Genomic DNA, 19,340 nt, shown 5'->3' on the forward strand with positions numbered 1-19,340 from the left:
GGGGAAAGGGGGTCTACTGTTTACTTCCCTTCTGTCAAACGTTAGTATAAAGTCTACGGGATGTAGTTATTTGCCTTGGAAATGGTGGTTTTCATCATTTGATACCATAGTCCTGATAGTTTTGCCGGTAAAACAGTTAGCTTCGTTTTACTAGAGCAGCAGCCGTGACCTTGTGAGGATCCCCACAGGGCTTTTGCTCTGTCTGTGATACATATATATATATATATATCTATATATATATATATATATATATATATATATATATTATATATATATATATATATATATATATATATATATATATATATACATATATATATATATATATATATTAGCCGTTGGGGAGGCGCTTCGCGCCCCCCCAAGCTCCCCCGCGTGCGTGAGTCGTTACGTGCCATATTAGTTACGCACCATTGTATTTGTGTCCCTATGTCCCACCTGTGAATATAGATAGATATATATATATATATATATACATATATATATATTTATATATATATATATATATATATATATATATATATATATATATTTATATATATATATATATAAATATATATATATATATATATATATATATATATATATATATATATATATATATATATATATATATATATATATATATATATATACTAGCTGTTGGGGTGGCGCTTCGCGCCACCCCAACACCTAGTTGGTGGGGGCGCTTGGCGCCCCCCCCAAGCCCCCCCGCGCGCGTAAGTCGTTACGCGCCATATTAGTTACGCGCCATTGTAGTTGTGTCCCTATGTCCCACCTGTGAATATATATATATATATATATATATATATATATATATATATATATATATATATATATATATATATATATATATATATATATATATATATATATATATATATATATATATATATATATATATATATATATATATATATGTTTTTAACTACGTAAAACTTGCGAATATACAACATTCTTTGCTGTCCCATTGTCTGTGCATATAAATAGATTGTCAGGTTTACCGACTCTTGAACATGCAACATACAATGGTCCATGGGAAAACAATCCGTATTCAGATCTATACCTCATGATTCTAATGATTGCCCTTGAGCTTTGTTGATGGTGATTGCTAATCGACCATTCCCTGAGTCGCCATCGTCATTTATATATCCCCCTGTGCACCCCGGCGTCCCCTTTGTAGTTATGTCCCTGTGTCCCGGTCGTCATTTATATTCCCTGTGTCCCGGTCGTCATTTGTGTCCCGGTGTTCCAGTCTGTGATTTCTCTTTGAGTGTCCCGGGCGTCATTTATATTCCTTGTGTCCCGGTGTCCCGGTCGTCATTTATATCCCCCTGTGCCCCCCGGCGTCCCCATTGTAGTTGTGTCCCTGTGTCCCGGTCGTCATTTATATTCCCTGTGTCCCGGTCGTCATTTGTATCTCGGTGTCCCGGTCTGTATATACATTCGTTTTTTAGTTTTGTTTTTCTCCTTTATTTTTTTCCTTTTTTCTTTTTTTTCTTTTTTAATTTATTTAGATTTTTAGATTTTTTAGTTTTTTTTATTAGTTTTTAGTTTTTTTTGTAGTTTTTACCATTTTTTTACTTTTTTATATTTATTAATATTTTTTTAGTTTTCTTTTTCTCTTATTTTTCAGTTTTTTCCTTTTTTTTAGTTTTTTCTTTTTTAGTTTTTAGTTTTTTTTTGTTTTTTACCTTTTTTTAGTTTTTTTAGTTTTTTTAGTTTTTTAGCTTTTTTAGTTTTTTTATTAGTTTTTAGTTTTTTTTTAGTTTTTGCCTTTTTTTATTTTTTTCAGTTTTCTTTAGTTTTTAGTTTTTTACCTTTTTTTAGTTTTTTTTAGTTTTTTAGCTTTTTTAGTTTTTTTTCTTTTTAGTTTTTTTTGTAGTTTTTACCTTTTTTAGTTTTTTTTCTTCTTTTGTATTAGTGTGAAATAATTCAGACGTCATATGCGGACAAACACGACGTCACTCGACAGACAGACAGACAGACATAACCCACAAACAACTTATTTTTATATATATTTATTCATATTTTTTTAGTTTTCTTTTTCTCTTTTATTTTTCAGTTTTTTCCTTTTTTTTAGTTTTTTTCTTTTTTAGTTTTTAGTTTTTTTTAGTTTTTTACCTTTTTTTAGTTTTTTTTTAGTTTTTTAGCTTTTTTAGTTTTTTTATTAGTTTTTATTTTTTTTGTAGTTTTTGCCTTTTTTTATTTTTTTCAGTTTTTTTTTAGTTATTAGATTTTTACCTTTTTTTAGTTTTTTTTTCTCGCCTGAGAATGGTAGAAGGGACCCTGCTTTATGATAAATTTGCCCTTTTACTTTGAAAGTAGACATAAATTGATCTGGATTTTCGATTTGGGCTCCAAACGACGTCGTTTGGAAACATGAGTTGTATTGTCTGATTTTTGACAAAAAACGCTTAGATTCTGACGTATTTCCAGTAAGGAAAGTCTTCAATGGCTCTGGTCGCTCTGGCTCTGGTGGTGCAGCCAATAGAGGAAGTTTAACTTTTCCTGAGGCGCAACACATTCCCATTGTTTCACCATTGAATTTCAAGGCCTTGCAATAGGGACAAATTTTAGACATTGTCCCGATTTGAACACATCTACTCAAGCTATAATCATCGACTGGGTTGTACCTGAATGCCAGGCGATAACTTTCAGATTGCTCTGATTCCTCGGCACGCTTTCTTTTCTTACTTTCTCTATCAGCCTCAAGCCTGTTTCCCTGCTGTTCTTTTGATTCCTCGGCACGCCTTCTTTTTTTACTTTCTCTTTCAGAAGCAAGTCTGGTTTCGCGTTGCTCTGGTAGTTCCTCGACACGCCTTCGTTGACGTAAATTGCACATTCTTAATCTGGCCATTTCTCTTTGAACCGCAAGCCTGGTTTTGCTTTTTGGTAACATTCTACCTTTTTCAATGTTTTTCAATTTTTCAGTGTTCATTCTAACATTGATGTTAGAAAAAAATTTTACGTACCAAGCATGCAAACACTCGACAATTTATAATAAAACTCAAAATTATAAATATCTGTTATAAGGTTTTCGAATTACTTTAATCTATTGTCAAAATATATAGAAATATTTATGCAATTACCAGTTTCTACATTTTTAGTTTCAGTTTGCTTTTCAGTTTAGTTTCATTTTTATATATATTTAAGATATAATCTGGCGTAACGGACAGACAACTTATTTTTATATATATAGATATAGAAGATAGATTTTTATATATATAGATACAGTTTCTTCTTTAGTTTTTTTTTCTTTTTTAGTTTTTTCTTTTTTTAGTTTCTTCTTTTTATTGATTTGTTTTCTTCAATTTCTCAATGTTCATTCTAACATTGCCACTTGGAAAAATCTTTACGTGCCAAGCATGCTAAAGCTCCAACAATTTAAATTAAACCTCAAATTTGGGGTATCTGTTTTAAGGTTTTCGAATTACTTTAATCTATTGTCAAAATATATTGAAATATTTGTGCAATTCCCATTTTTTTTTTAGTTTTTTCTTTTTTTAGTTTTTAGCTTTTTTAGTTTTTTTTAGTTTTTTATCTTTTTTATTTTTTTACGTTTTTTCTTTTTAGGTTTTTTCTTTTTTTAATTTTTTTATTTTTTATTTTTTTTTTTTAGTTTTTTCTCTTAGTTTTTTTTTAGTTTTTTACCATTTTTCTTTTTCGAATTACTTTTATCTATTGTCAAAATATTTCGAAATATTTATGCAATTTCCAGTTTTTACATTCTAGTTTGTTTTCTTTTATATATATAGAAGATATAATCTAGCGTAACGGACAGACAACTTATTTTTATATATATAGATATATATATATATATATATATATATATATATATATATATATATATATATATATATATGTTTTTAACTATGTAAAACTTGCGAATATACAACATTCTTCGATGTCCCATTGTCTGTGCATATAAATAGATTGTCAGGTTTACCGACTCTTGAACATGCAAAATATAACTGTCCATGGGAAAAATAATCCGTATTCAGATCTATACCTCATGATTCTAATGATTGCCGTTGAGCTTTGTTGATGGTGATATTTAATCGAACATTCCTTGTGTCGCCGTCGTCATTTATATATCCCCCTGTGCCCCCCGGTGTCCCCGTTGTAGTTGTGTCCCTGTGTCCCGGTCGTCATTTATATTCCCTGTGTCCCGGTCGTCATTTGTGTTCAGGTGTCCCGGTCTGTATATACATTCGTTTTTGAATTGGTATATGATGAAATAAATTTTTGTGTTTTTTCCCTTTTTTTCTTTTTATTTTGTTTTTTGGTTTTAACCTTTTTTTTAGTTTTTTTAGTTTTTTTCTTTGTCTTTTTGTTTTTTTTTTGTAGTTTTTACCTTTTTATTTAATTTTTTTTTAGTTTTGTTTTTCTCCTTTATTTTTCAGTTTTTTTCCTTTTTTTATTTTTTAGTTTTTTTTAGTCTTTTAGCTTTTTTATGTTTTTTTTAGTTCTTTTTTTTTCTTTTTAGTTTTTTTTTGTAGTTTTTACCTTTTTTTTAGTTTTTTTTTAGTTTTTTTTTCTTTAATACATTCGTTTTTGAATTGGTCTATGATGAAATAATTCATACGTCATATGCGGACAGACAACCCACAGACAACTTATTTATATATATATATATATATATATATATATATATATATATATATATATATATATATATATATATATATATATATACATATATATCTAGCAAAACAGTATTATTCAAGTCCTTGAAATCTTCAGATAAGGCCTTAAAGCTTTTCAAACATTAAGTGGTGAGTTGAATTGAGCTGCAAAGTTCATTTTAAAAAATCTCGTAAGAACCCTTTTAATATATATCAGACAGATTCATTTTCAAATCGTTTCTATAATTTTAAAGTGTAGATTCTCAAACATCTATTTTAAAAAAAATGTTAACCATTGAAATGTATACAGTATCAGAAAATAATTTGCACAGAAAGTTATTTTATTTACAAAGATCACAGGTTTATGACCAAGAGCTTTAAAGTGATGTATCGAAACGTCTAATTGTTTTTACTTAAAAATAATACTAGAATATTTTCCAATGGAATGAACTGGTTCTCCATTTTCTAGGACTTGGGTTCGATATGATCAAAGACGAAACAAAAAAAATTATTGTATGTGTATGTTTTAAAACATTTAAATAGGAACTGAAACATGTTACCATTAAAAGTGCTGCAAACAAAGCTCCTGGTAGGACTAGCCCCCCTCTGCAGTCCTCAAGAATTTTTTTGGCAAAGCTCACATGCCCCACATTATGCTTTTGACCTTTGTGCTGGTAGGCATATGAATTTAATATTTGATGCTACATAGAAACAGATAGTTGCATTTAGAGGGGTAATATTGCCTTCCCTCTACCTCTTCAGTGTTAAATATCAAGCCATGGACCAAAAGTATACCCTGGAACACAGAGTGATTAGATATTGATGTCTACCCCTCCCCCTTCTGTTCAAATGTTAATAAGCAACAGAGTAAGTGTTGTATGTCTTAGTGTATGAACCATAATTGTGAATCCTGTAGTTTATTCCATAAGGATTCGGATCGTATGTGCTGAATTTTTTTCCCGAGAGAAAAATATGATCCATATTATCAAGAGTTTTATGCAGGTTTCATTCCTGAAAATCTTGACAAGTACTAACCAATGTTTCTCCATTTTAGTTTCTCACTGAAGAACTGGAAATACCAGACTCTGATATTGAGATTAGTTTTGAAAGGTTCGTTTCTGAATTGACCGTACGCCACACGGAATTGACCGTGGACATAGGAATAAATAATGATATAATAGACGAAGACAATGAGTTGGTTGTATAGCTGTATAGGACTGATCAGGGATGGCTGAATTTAGGTCCATCGGCTACCACAACCTACAAATCTGCCTAAAAATATGAATTAAATTCGTAAAATTAATGATAAAGTAAAATAAAAAATAAATAAAATAATGGTTACCTTGATTATAAGTTTAAAACTATTTAATACCATTGATTATAGATCTGAAGTTGAGATGGAAATAGGGATAGGACTTTTTTTTCCTTTTTAATTAATGTACGCCATCAAAAACTTCCATTTTAAATGTTTATCACAGTTACTGAGTATTGTGCTCACTTTTGCTTCCGCTTTAATGCTTTTAATGTATGATTTGAATTAATTCCATTAGTGATTATTGGCTTAAAATTCAAGCGTAAATTTGGTCATTGAATCATTTGTACTGAAGGTGAGTTGAACCTCCATTCATCTCACCGGTTAATTTTTGAAAAGCTTTAAACTCATGCATAAAGATTTCAAAGACTTTTAATTGCTAAAAATGGATAATACTGTTTTGCTATTTATAGATATTTATCACACACAGGGAAAGGCTTTGAGGGGATCGAAAAATCCATGACAAGGTCACGGTTGCCACTACAGTTAAACAAAGCTCACTCTTTTACCGGCAAGAATAACTTAGTGCTGGGTTAGTGCTTTGTTGGGTGCTCCAACTTAGTGCTAGGTGCAGAGTGACCTGAGACCGGGGCTTTGTTCAAGACCTAAAACGACAAATTTGGAGTGTTAATGCGCTGTCTGTTTTGTTACGTTTTTACTTACTCCTTAATCCTGCTTTTGTAGTGTGCATGTAAGCAAAGTTCGAATTTTTTCCGTAAATTCGATATATTTCCCCCTAAAATTTACACATTCTAATTTTGGATGGGAATTTGGAACCCTAGTAATGTTGAATTTTCATTAAATAAATGAAATGATCCCTATACATTAACAAAAACTGATGAGGTGTTTGATGTGATGAAGTATATAATATTTTGGAATCTATCAGGATTAGGGACAAAATCAACGATCTCTTCTACGTCTGACCTGGTTTGAATGTTTGTAAATATTGTAATATGTAAAGGTATCAAAAATTTGCTTCTATGGATTTTTGTATGTTTTTATGAGTTGGATAAACTTGTCTTTTTTTTGAAGGGGGGTTGCTGGGTCAAACCCTTACCCACCTTCCCTGGATATGGCCTTGCCTACTATCTGGCTACATGTGCTTGCCTAGTACCTCATTTGATAATGCTCCCAAATTAGCGAATCAAAGAAGCTCATGTTATTCCAAGCTCACGCCTTGTGCCTAGGGCGGGAACTAGGACTTCTGTTTGTGGGGCAGTTTTGTTCGGGAGAAGGGTTAAAAAAAAATTACAAAAGATGACAAAGATTACCTTTTACTTCTATTACGTTACTTTTTTACGAATCGGACAAACATTTCTGGGAGGGGGAAGGTCGAACCGGGTAACGCCATTCTGAATACAGCCCTGCATGTGCTGTTTATTTGCGCAATAAGCAAATTTTGCTTGCGTTGTGGTAAATTTAAAAATTAATATATAAAGTATTAAATTAGTTGTTTTGCTACATATACTTCTATAATAGTAAAATTATTGATTCCCTCGTCACAAAGTCGAAAGTTTCGCTTATAGAAAAAGATTGTATAGAAATGCAAGTCAATTGAAGGCGCTATTTTCAGAGGAGTATAACCGTTCGCAACTTCCCAAGCTCTGTCGAATTGGTTTTCCTAGATAAAAAGAACTTTCTTGAAAATGTTCTGATATTACCCTACTATCAACTGCTAGGGGTTCAGTGAATCTGTTCTTGATATTTCCACCTTTAGTAATTGTAAGGTGTGAATACCCACTTTCTGTTAATGGGTGAGTGATTATAAACAAACCAAATCCTCACCTACTTCTTACTCATGGGAAGTTATTATTACTATATCGTTTATGAACTCCTAAACTGACTAAGAGCTCATTACCATTGGACACAACTTAGGGATTGGGCAGTAGCCCCGTCTCTGCCCCCCCAATTGGTGCACTTGATAGTTGAAAATATTTTGGTGTACTGTTCAGAATATAGTTCAGAATTGGTCAACTGTTGGATAGGTTAGAATCTGTCATGTTTTATCAACTTTTTTAGGGGGGGGAGGGGGATAGCTTGACATTAAACCGTGCGAAACTACAATGGATTCGTTTCCATTGAAAGTTAAAAAAACTCCCTTTTCAAACAACTGTTTTTCTTAACTCCTTTTTGTTTTTTTCTATTTTGAAAAGTTTCTTAACAAACGAGTAAACTGGAAAAACTTTCTGATTTTAATTTTCCTTCAGTATTTTGATTTGTGTAAAAAAACGATAAATTTCTTATGGCGCCAATGTCCTTGAGCGACTCCATAATAATTTGTCGTTTATTGTAATGACACCGCTTCCTCATTGCTTCTACGGGAGTCGGTTTATTCACCCAAAGATCTAGAATTTTCTGGGAGAGGATCACTTTCATCTTTATATTTAAAAAAAAATTCAATATTGGAAAACGTTTATTATTTCCTTTTTTATGTGAAGAAACTTTTATTGGTCAATCTATGTTAGTAATTTTTCAAGATACTTTCTCATCGATTAAATAATGGTTTTGTATTATCCCAACCTGACCAGTAATTTTAAATGTAAACACATATTTTGCGACCCTGTCAAACATGTTCTTATCCTGATGCTAATGGCCCAAACATGCAAATTTGTGTGCTCTATTATGTCACATTGTTCATATATATTTTCTAAAAGTGAAGGAAAATGTGAGGCTTGAACATGCATAAACTTACTGATGAATAACATGATTGGAACGACCTCGGTTTAATTTAAAGGTTTGGTAATCTTCAGCCAGATAAGAGACTAATTTGAATGGTTCTAGTTGTCCCCCCTGAAAATACCCACCTTTAATTTTACAAAAGTAAAGATATGAGAATAATTGGAGAATATGTTAAAGATTTTAAGGATACTAATGAAGACTAAAAGGCACTTTTTATTCATATTATCAATTAAAATTTGTGTTTTGGTATTATTAAATGATACTATTATAAATGATAGTAAAAAATCAGAAAAAGCCCTAGAGTAACAATGTGTTGCCCCACCCCATACCATAATTCCTGGATACAGACAGGCTATTAGTAAATCGTCCCTGTGGCTCGTGCAAAAGTTCTCTTGAAATTTGTGAAATTTTGGGTCTAAGAAGAATCTTTGATCCAAGGTATGTACAAATTAATTTGTTTGTCGACAAGCAGTTTTGATTAGCATCGCAAGCTTGAATTGACTCTAAAACACGGACATATATAATAAAAACATGAAGATGAAAATTTTGAGGAAAAAAACATTGGCTACCAAGCATTTGCACTTACATCACTCTTAACTTAGAGGACATCCAGGATTTTCGTTTGGGGGATGAGTATTATTTGGGGGGAGTGTTTTTTCAAAAACTATTCAGGATTTCGTTTGGAGTGGGGTTTTTCACAAACACTAAAGTACCTTTGCAAAATTTGTTAATAATCATTTTTTACTTTCTCACGATTCGGAAAATTCTTTTTTTTTGGAAAGGGGATGGGCTCAAGCCTGACATCTGGATACGGTCTTGGTTTTGAGGACAGTTTTGAAATGGATATAAATGTTTTATATTGAATATCTAAAACTTTTTTTTTATTTTTTTTTTTTTTTATTGAATATCTAAAACTTTGCTTCTTCGTAAGTTAAGGAAATGGCGCTTGATTTGTATTTTCAGAGGACTCCTTTGTATAAGATTTCATGGATTTCAGAATTTTCATGATTAATTCTATTCATATTTTGTATAGTGCCAAAAGTTAATTTTTATTCCTTTTTTTTTATTTATAACTCTGTTTCCATTTATTGATTTTCAGGATAGCTTACAAATGGAAATTCTAAACTGTCCAACGATTCAAGAAGTATACAACAAAAAAATAGTTTTAGTAGCTTTACTGAAACGACGCTAGGCTTGTAGTCCAGGATTATACTTTTGGGTGACTTAACAAGTTTTGAAAAAAGGCACGGGCTCTAATTTTACTGATTACAGGTTTTCTGTAATAAATTTCCATTAATCTTCTGTATATAGTATTAAAGGTCTATTATATGATATTTTTATGTAATTTAGTGGCCAATATTCCCATTTATTAGTTTTATATCCTTTTGGGACAATATTCACTGTTATGGCAATAAATGGTTCGGTAATTTTAGAGTTAGTAGAGAATTTCGATATACATCTGGCCTATCTTAATTACTTATTTGAGCTACCAAAGACATCAAAATTCAAACATTTGTTTGCTCCTGGGCCATCTTTGGTATGTTCGTACCTTGAGAATGCCATTTTTAATAAATATGTAAGTTGTTTCAAAATTATAAACTTCCCGGGGCAGTATATTATTTTCGTCAGTGTTGCCAAATTGACCTTGAATTTGAATAGGCATGACTAATTCTTTAAATTTGACAACTCTTTTTGTCTACAACAATTCGAACGTTAACAGTCGGTTTATTTCAAGTGACAACTAAACATTCAAGGGATGTTTTTTTCTTTGACATTTTGGTCCAATATGTTTTAGCTTTTATTTTGTGTGATTTTTCTATCACATTTCTGTTTTAGAAATGTGTGTTTTTGGAAATGTACCACTTTCTGTGCCCATTAATTTCCCATATTAAGTGTATTCATACCTGAAAACCGCCATTTTCTAAGGTTTTTCATTTTCTTGTTTCGATATTATGAAATTTTTAGGGCAGTGTTATTTTTCCTTCAGTGTTGTTATTTTAAACCTTGAAAATAACACAGCAAAACTAATTCTTTAAATTTTACAAAGCTTTTCGTCAATAAATTTCGAACATTGACAATGTTTTTATTCCGAAAGACAACTACACCTACAAGAAAATCTTTTCCTTCCTACGCTCTTTTGTCGTATTTGTTTTAGCTTTTATTCCGGCTTATTTTTAGCCACGTTTCTGTTTTTGAAATATGTTGTCCATTTTTTTGTAACCTACCTTTTGCCACTTTTGTTGCCACTTTTTGCGCCTACTATTTTTCCACCTTTGTTCTATTCATATCTGAAAACCACAATTTTCCTTGTTTTGCTTTTACTGGTTTCATTATTATGAGCTTTTTAAGGTAGTCGCGTGTTTTTGTCAGGGTTGCCATATTGCACCTTGAAAATGAATAGGAAAACTTTTCTGTAAATTTGACAATGCTTTTCGTATATGAAAATTCAAACTTCAGCAATGTGTCTGATCTTGGAACATATATGCCTAAAGGAAAGCAATGTCTTCTTAAGTATTTGTGCCATCTTGTTTCAGTTTATTTCTGTCCATATTTCTGTTTTTAAATTTGGTGCCGCCTGATACAAAAAATTGCACAAAGGCATTTAGACGTCTTTTCCATTAAAAATTGAATTCTCGATTTTTCCAAATTCTTAACATACATGTGGCTTTGTATGTGCATATTGTTGATGCCGACACAGATTTTTCACTTCAGTCGTTTTGCAAACCTCAAAAGCCATCCAATCAGATTATTTGACTTCCTCAAGGTTGACTACATCTAATGAAATTGAGGGAGGGGAGCGTTATAAAATCAAATCCATTGACATTGTGCGGGCAGGCAAGAATCCCTTATTGTATTGATTTGAATTGCACTTGATTTCAGTATAACATAGCGATTTATACTGACACAGAATCAGGCTGAGCAGCAGCTCTCCCTGGTCATAGGATGCAATGGACAATCCTAGTCCACAGTGCTGAGTTGTAAGTCATAGAGGCAACGATATGAGGCAACGGTATATTCGGCCGTATTGATGCATTTTAATTGGCTCGAGCTTACACTTTGTTTGTTTACACGAGCTTACACTTTTTTGTTTACTCATTATGTACATTGAAATGTAATTGCTTCTGATTTTTTCAGATTGCGTATCCTGAAACTCTGGAACAAGTTAATGAACAAATTGCAAATTCTCCTTCCAAATTGTACAAATTGTGTTTTCTCGCTATGATTTCAGTTCTTTATTTTTTGTTTATTTATTTTTGGTTTATTTTTGGCCGGGCCAGTAACGGTATAAAGAGCTAAAGAGTTGCTAGGTGTTTTTACAGTTTCATATTTTACGTCTTTATTAAGGATACTATTTGTTTTTATGTTACATTGTGTAATGCTAATAAAATTGCATTTGTTTTAAAATATCTACTGTCTTGGCTGTTGACTTTATCTTAGTTTTCCTTCGTAAGATTAAGGTCCATTAGCGGGTAGGCTAATCTTGTTTGATAGCCAATGTAATTGAGGATACAAAGGTTACTGATTTTAGCTGTATCGGTAAGCTAAATTCTTTTTAGTAGAAATTTATTTAAATTGTATATTACGTTTCATTTTACGACCCCCCTAAAACATTTTGCCTCCTCCGGTCACACCTTCAGTACCATGATGTGTGTATGGGCCTGAGCTGATGAACCGCAGGGAGATCCATCCCCCCGGGGAGTTTTTGGGAGGGAATCCATGACCAAAAATCGTGTTAGTCACGTCAGAAAAAAGAACCAATAAAACTGGCAATAGGTCACTGGGGTCGACAGCAAGATTGCCAACTTGCACACTTTTCGTGTGAAATGCACTCTTTTTACCTCAGAGAGGGCAGAGAAGAGGGAATACACAAACTTTTTGACTTACACTCTTTTTGAGAAAAATTAACCCTTTTTTGGCCTTGATTTACATTCTGTTTAGACGTTGGCAGTTGGCAACACTGGGTGACAGCCCTTGCCTTAAGGTGGATCTCCGAGGTTTGAAGCCAATGCTATTTTCCAATAGCAGTGAAATGCGTATTAACAACAGACACGAGCAGATTCTTTGATGAAAAAATTACTGTGGCTTCATTGAAAGCTTTGACATGAATAGGCCGAACAAATTTGCATTTTTTTTCATTAGAGCTTCATAAAAAATTAATTAGTGGGGACACCTCTAATTTTTAAAAGTAGCAATAAAATCACTTTTAGAAGACGTAGAGAATTGTAAAGTAGCCTCTCCATTTGCCACAAGATTTCAAAAATTTTGGCCGTGAATTTTTTTTTTATTATCATCAGTTTCCTTTAAAATTTGCCATTTAAGATATTCTTCCTTTACTGTTTAAAAGGGTTGTACTAATCATATAGCCTTGATTTTTGTGTCGTTTTGTAGATCTTATACCGACAAATAATCCCAAAGATTGTTAAGTTTGTAGTTATAAAAGATGATTTTTAGCAATAATTCTTAGTATTCAAGATCTCCTCCTTTCTCATTGGCTTAAGCACTCCTTCAGGGGTTTGCCAGAATATCATTAAGAATGTTGACATCTCTTTAGCATTAAGACCAGATTTAAAGTGAAGTTGAAAACATGTATAATTGGCAACAACACCTTGAGGCAATATCATTTTAACACCATACGAATTGGAATTTGTTAGGTTACAAAGCAGATAACAGTTTGGCTTTACAAGTAAAGAAACACCGATTGTAGGCCTTTAAAATGTATGAACATTATTTTTAAAAAGAATATTATTCTTAAAAACACATCATTTTAAACATTATTGGCCTTTAAAAGTAAAGAAACACCGATTGTAGACTTACAAAATGTATGAACATTATTTAAAAAAAAGCAAATTATTCTAAAAAACACATTATTTTAAACATTATTGGCCTTTAAAAGTAAAGAAACACTGATTGTAGGCCTATAAAATGTATAAACATTGTTTTTAAAAAGAACATTATTCTTAAAAACACATTATTTTAAACATTATTGGCCTTTAAAAGTAAAGAAACATCGATTGTAGGCCTATAAAATGTATGAATATCATTTTTTAAAAGAACGTTATTCTTTAAAACACATTATTTTAGACATTATTGGCTCTTGAAAGTAAAGAAACGCCGATTGTAGGCCTATAAAATATACGAAAATTGTTTTTTAAAATCTAAAGTTGTAGGATATTCGTCCATTTTAGTTCCACGGGATCTCATTTTATTCCTAATAGTGCCTTATCTTAGAATATTTTGGTTTTTCCCCATCATCTCATATAGTTGATGATTTATAAGCTCGTTCATAAATGACTGATTACCCCGGTTTGGAACCGGGGTAATCATATACTTTGCTTTACGGAGTAATGCATATACTTATTAAATTAATGTCATTTAAAGTGATATGTTCCTGAAGGTACATAATAAACATTAGGCACCCTTGCCCTGGGGTCATAAATACAGGTAAGGGAGGAAGGAAACCCCTTAGGGGTATTTAATAAATTTTTGAAACTACTTATATTTATATAGTATTCATCAAAAACAAGAGCTAAAAGCTCATATGGCACTTGTGACAAGGTCAAGAAGAGCCAAGAGCTCATATGATATGAGCTCTAGTAAAATTCTAAGAATCAATAGATTGCTTTAAAAGGAAAATCAGAGGCTTAATGCTGGTCGGGATTTAAAATAAGAGCTTTGAGATATAAGGTACTTCTAAATATCAGAATTCATTAAGATCCGATCACCCACTCGTAAGTTAAAAATACGTCAATTTTTCAAATTTTTCCTCTCTCTTCAGCCCTCCAGATGGTCGAATCGGGGAAAACAACTGTAACAAGTCAATTAGTGCAGCTCCCTGACATGCCTACCAATTTGTATCGTCCTAGCACGTCCAGAAGCACTAAACTCACCAAAGCACTGAACCACACCACCTAACTCCCTCAAAGAAAACAGATCCAGTCCAGTTACGTCAATTACGTATCTACGCCGTTTATAAGCGTTTTCCAAGATTTCCAGTTTCCCCCTCCAATTCCCTCCCAATGTCAAAAGATCTGGTCGGGATTTGAAAGAAGAGCTCTGAGACCTGAGTTTCTTCTAATTATAAAATTTTATTAAGGTCTGGTCACCCATTCTTAAGTTAAAAACACCTCAATTTTTCTAATTTTTCCAAATTAACAACTTCTAGCTCCCTCAAAGAGAAAGGATCCGTACCAGTAATGCCGGTCCCCCCCCCTAATGACACTGAATCTGGTAGGGATTTAAAATGAGAGATCTGAGTTTCGAGGTCCTTCTAAATATGAAATTTCATAAAGGTACGATCACTCTTTCATAAGTTAAAATACCTAATTTTTTCTATTTTTTAGAATTAACCCTCCCTCCCGAACTCCCCCAAAGAGAACAAATCTGTTCCAGTTATGTCAATCCCGTTTCTAGGACTTGTACTTAGTTTTACCACCAAGTTTCATCCCGACCCCTGTACTCTAAGCATTTTCCAAGATTTTAGGTCCCCCCCCAACTTCCTCTTCACCAGATCCGGTCGGGATTTAAACTAAGAGCTCTGAGACGTGATATCCTTCCAAATATCAAATTTCTATAAGATCCAATCTCTCCTTCGTCACTCGAAAATACCTTATTTTTTTAATTTTTCAGAATTAACCATCCTCCTCCCAACTCCCCCGAAGAGAGCAGATCCGTTCCAGTTATGTCAATCTCATATCTAGGACTTACGATTATTTTTACCACCAGGTTTCATCCCGATCCCTCCACTCTAAGCGTTTTCCATGATTTTAGGTTCCCCCTCCCATCTCTCCCCCAATGTCGCCGGCTCCGGTTGGAATTTAAAATAAGAGCTATGAGACACGATATCCTTCCAAACATCAAATTTCATTGGGGTCTGATGACTCTTTCCTAAGTTAAAAATACCTCATTTTTTCTATTTTTTCAGAATCAACCCCTCCCCCTTCAACTCACCCAAAGAGAGCGGATCCGTTCTAGTTATGTCAATCGCGTATCTAGGACTTGTGCTTACTTTTCCCATCAGGTTTCATCCTGATCCCTCGACTCTAAGCGTTTTCCAAGATTTTAGGTTCCCCCCTCAATTCCCCCAATGTCACCGGATCCAGTTGGGATTTGAAATAAGAGCTCTGAGACGCAACATTTTTCCAAATATCAAATTTCGTTAAGATCCCGTCACCCGTTCGTAAGTTAAAAATATTTCATTTTTCTACTAACCGAAATTTTTCTGAAATATTACCGGCCCCCGAAAAAATATTATTTTTTCGAATTAACCGGCCCCCACCCCCTCCAGATGGTCAGATCGGGAAAATGACTTTTTCCAATTTAATCTGGTCCGCTCCCTGATACGCCTGCCAAATTTAGCTGTCCTATCTTACCTGGAAGTGCCTAAAGTAGCAACTAAATCTCAACGTAATTAGAGTTTATTTATCAACATGGTTTGGACCTCGACAGAATGCTGAAATTTCTCAAATAGAATTTACTTACTAATATTTATATGCATTTCACCAACACTAATAGTTAACCTATAATAGTCTACTATTCAAACAACCCTAATAGGTTAAGGTTAACAATACTGCTACTAATACATTATGACCCCTAAACAATCTCTATACTATTCGCATGTCAATGCTCTTCACATGTCAATGGAAAATTCACTTTCAATATTCACTTTCAGTGTCGGACCAAGTAATTTTCTCACATCCACTGTCTTCTGGCTCCAAAGTCCGTTTCATTCTGCGATTTTCTGCAGCCCGGACTAAGGCAGGCTCTCTAAGTGGCATGTTCCTAATCAATCGCGAGTCTAATATCTCCGGAAGTAAACAATCGCTCTCCAAAACTCCTGAAGCTTTGGTAATATGGACAAAAAATACTCTTTTGATCTCGGAATAGTTAAAATTTCCACATCATGCTCATGGTGATATACCACCAATTGACATTCTTCTTGATTGGTGATTTCTAGCTGACCTTGAATTTGAGCATAGTATTTATGATTTTTCTTTAACTCCAATTTTGAATTGTGTGACCATAGGAAAAAGTTCTTTACCAATCCTTTTTGGGATGCCACTTCCCTTATGGTCATTCCTCTGGGAATATTATGGACAGTCTTCACTTCAACTGGTGTGCCGTTTTCTAAGCGACCATCAAGAGAAGCTCCAAGAAACTGGATATTTGGATGAATGAGTAGTCCCATTTGATCTCCTTTATTAATGATACTCCCTCTCTCTGCTCGTACGCCGTCAGTGCAATAGCCTCCAGTTGAATTCCCCTAAGCATTGGAATACATTTGAAATTAGAATTAATTCGGATATTCTTGACTATGGGTGCGGTTGGAGTATTTTTTTTTGCGAGAAGCTATTCTATGAAAATAAGTGGCAGTAATCCTTTTGCTCCTTTCAAATATCCAGTTATCATTTTGCCCCTTTGTGTTTACGTAGATCTCCTGCAGTTTGGCTCCATCCAGATTCATATTTTTTGCAACGTAATCAGCCTTTGCGATTTCAAAATCCTCTGGATTCATATCAGGCTTGTTGCAATTTGGTCCGTAATTTTGATTGCCTTTAGGCAAACTCTGATTCTCTTTCTTTTTGGCCAGATATCTCCCACCCATGGTTTCGTAATATCTTTTCTGATTTGTTTTTGTCCGTTTCCGAAGATTAGAAGTTTTCACCGTGTATTCTTTTGTTATTTTGCAAGGACTGTAGCCAAATGTTTTTTTCCATGTAGAAGATTGCCATTTCGGGCCCAAGGAGTAGGATAGGCTTGCTCCACTTATCCTAGCATGGTATGACCAACGTTTCGAGCGGCTTATTTGTTTTCCGGCGACGAATTTCACTGCAACAGACATATATTTTCGGCAAGATTGGTCGTTGCATCGTTTCTTAATAAGTCCGCTTTTTTACAAATATTTTCCACGCCAGCTTTTACATCCTCCAAAATAGTTTTCGGAAGGTTATTATTGTGGTTCTCCACAGTTTCTAAGACCCCATTCTTTTTGGCACAGCCAGAATCACACTGTTTATGATTACCAAACACATGCTCTGGGCCTCTTCGTAAGAGTTGTCTTAGACTTTCGGCAGACCCACCATCAGCCGAGTTCTTTTTTATTGCACCTCGTAGATTTTTGGTTAGCTTTAGAATATTGTCATTTGAAAGAAATTTGCTGTGCATCCCTTTTTTTGTCTTCACAACATTATGGAGGTATTTCGTATAGTTCTTGGTCACGTGATTGGCACATTCTTATTTTTGGATATATGACCCGTATGAAACACTTTGTCTTAGCTTGTAAAAAAACACTAGAATCGCCGTCTCCGATGTATTGTAAATACTGAAGGTTATGCATGGCTTCACTTTGGCGAAAACCTTCAACAAGAATGTCGGTTTCCAAGCTCTTTGAGGGACCATTGTAGTGCATAAAGCAAACATGATCTTTCACTTTCTGGTTTGCCTTCTTTGAGCTGAAGCAGAGGTAACAATATTTATTTTTTATTCCTACGTATAATAATTTTTTCGTAAAGGCATCAATGATTACCTCAACACAACCTTTTGCAGTATAATCGTGTCCTTTGCTGCGTTTATTCCAGCCACCATCACAGATGACCTTAGTCCAGAAAAAATCGTTGATAAACCTGTCCTTATGAATGGCTAATTTCAGGGATTCACGACCATTTTCTTCTAAGACATCTGATAGTGAATCCATCCATGCGTTACCAACTAAGCGTTCTAAATTCATAAACGTTTTGGATTCATATTTTTTATTCCCAATACACTTAATAATTCGTTCAAAGATGCTTAGCCTCCTCCGGTCCCCATGATACCCCATACAGCTTTCACGTTCACGTTGCCTCGTAAATTGCTGATCTTCTCTTTTTTGTTACCTAATATCTGTTCACTGAAATTTGTTAGGTATCCTTTTACAGTAGTGAGGGGGGCTTCCGGCTCACTTTCTACTCGCTTTTTCCAGCCACAGTCTTGGCAGATAATGAAGAGCTTTGTTTGGAGTCCAGTGTTTTTAATTTCTTTCACGCGAAGCTTTGATTTCCCGTCCTTGCCATTGAACTGATGTTTTATTGCTTCTATAAACTCACTAAGCAGATGACGCAAGTTGACTATACAATTTGCATCAGGAATTCCAGACAAATCGATTCCAAAGTGTTCTCCTGTCGAACCAAATCGCAAGAGCTACCAGATGCCGCATTTTTACTAACCGTAGAATCATCTATAATAGTTAAAGCCGGATTCGGAGTTTCGGAAAGCCTGGAACAATTTGGAGACACAGGAGATTTTTCTTGTTCTGGTAAACTTTCTTGTTCGGGCAAGTTTTTCTTCCTGAAAAAAACAAGATTTAAGAGCTCATATGGCACAAATGACGAGGTCGGAAGAGCCAAGAGCTCATATGGTATGAGCTCTAGCAAAATTCTAAGAATCAATGGATTGATTGAAAAGGAAAATCAGATAATTAATGCCGGTCGGGATTTAAAATAAGAGCTCTAAGACACCAGGTCCTTCTAAATATCAAATTTCATTAAGATCTGATCACCCACTGGTAAGTTAAACATACCTCATTTTTTTAATTTTTCCTCTCCCTTCAGCCCCCCAAATGGTCAAATCGGGGAAAACAACTTTATCAAGTCAGTTTGTGCAGGTCCCTGACGTGCCTGCCAATCTTTATTGTCGTAGCACGTCCAGAAGCACCGAACTCGCCAAAGCACTAGACCCCCCTAACTCCC

At 33.8% G+C, this 19,340-nt stretch overlaps 2 protein-coding genes across 3 annotated transcripts in view; one reads left to right on the forward strand and one right to left on the reverse strand.

The window, feature by feature from the left end:
* Window positions 1–12,024, forward strand: part of LOC136026114 (uncharacterized) — a 56,403-nt gene extending 44,379 nt beyond the window's left edge. The window contains exons 7-8 of one of the 2 annotated variants that reach the window (XM_065702400.1): window positions 5,683–5,826; window positions 11,755–12,024. In XM_065702400.1, coding sequence (XP_065558472.1) covers window positions 5,683–5,826; window positions 11,755–11,916 — 306 coding nt within the window. In that variant the 3' untranslated portion in view covers window positions 11,917–12,024. The remainder of the gene's footprint in view (window positions 1–5,682; window positions 5,827–11,754) is intronic. The other variant, XM_065702409.1, reaches the window with a different exon arrangement.
* Window positions 1–19,340, reverse strand: part of LOC136026093 (FGGY carbohydrate kinase domain-containing protein-like) — a 461,793-nt gene that overhangs the window by 172,013 nt on the left and 270,440 nt on the right. The window lies entirely within an intron of this gene.

The sequence above is a fragment of the Artemia franciscana genome, chromosome 1, assembly GCF_032884065.1.
Source record: "Artemia franciscana chromosome 1, ASM3288406v1, whole genome shotgun sequence".
NCBI classification, from domain to species: domain Eukaryota; kingdom Metazoa; phylum Arthropoda; class Branchiopoda; order Anostraca; family Artemiidae; genus Artemia; species Artemia franciscana.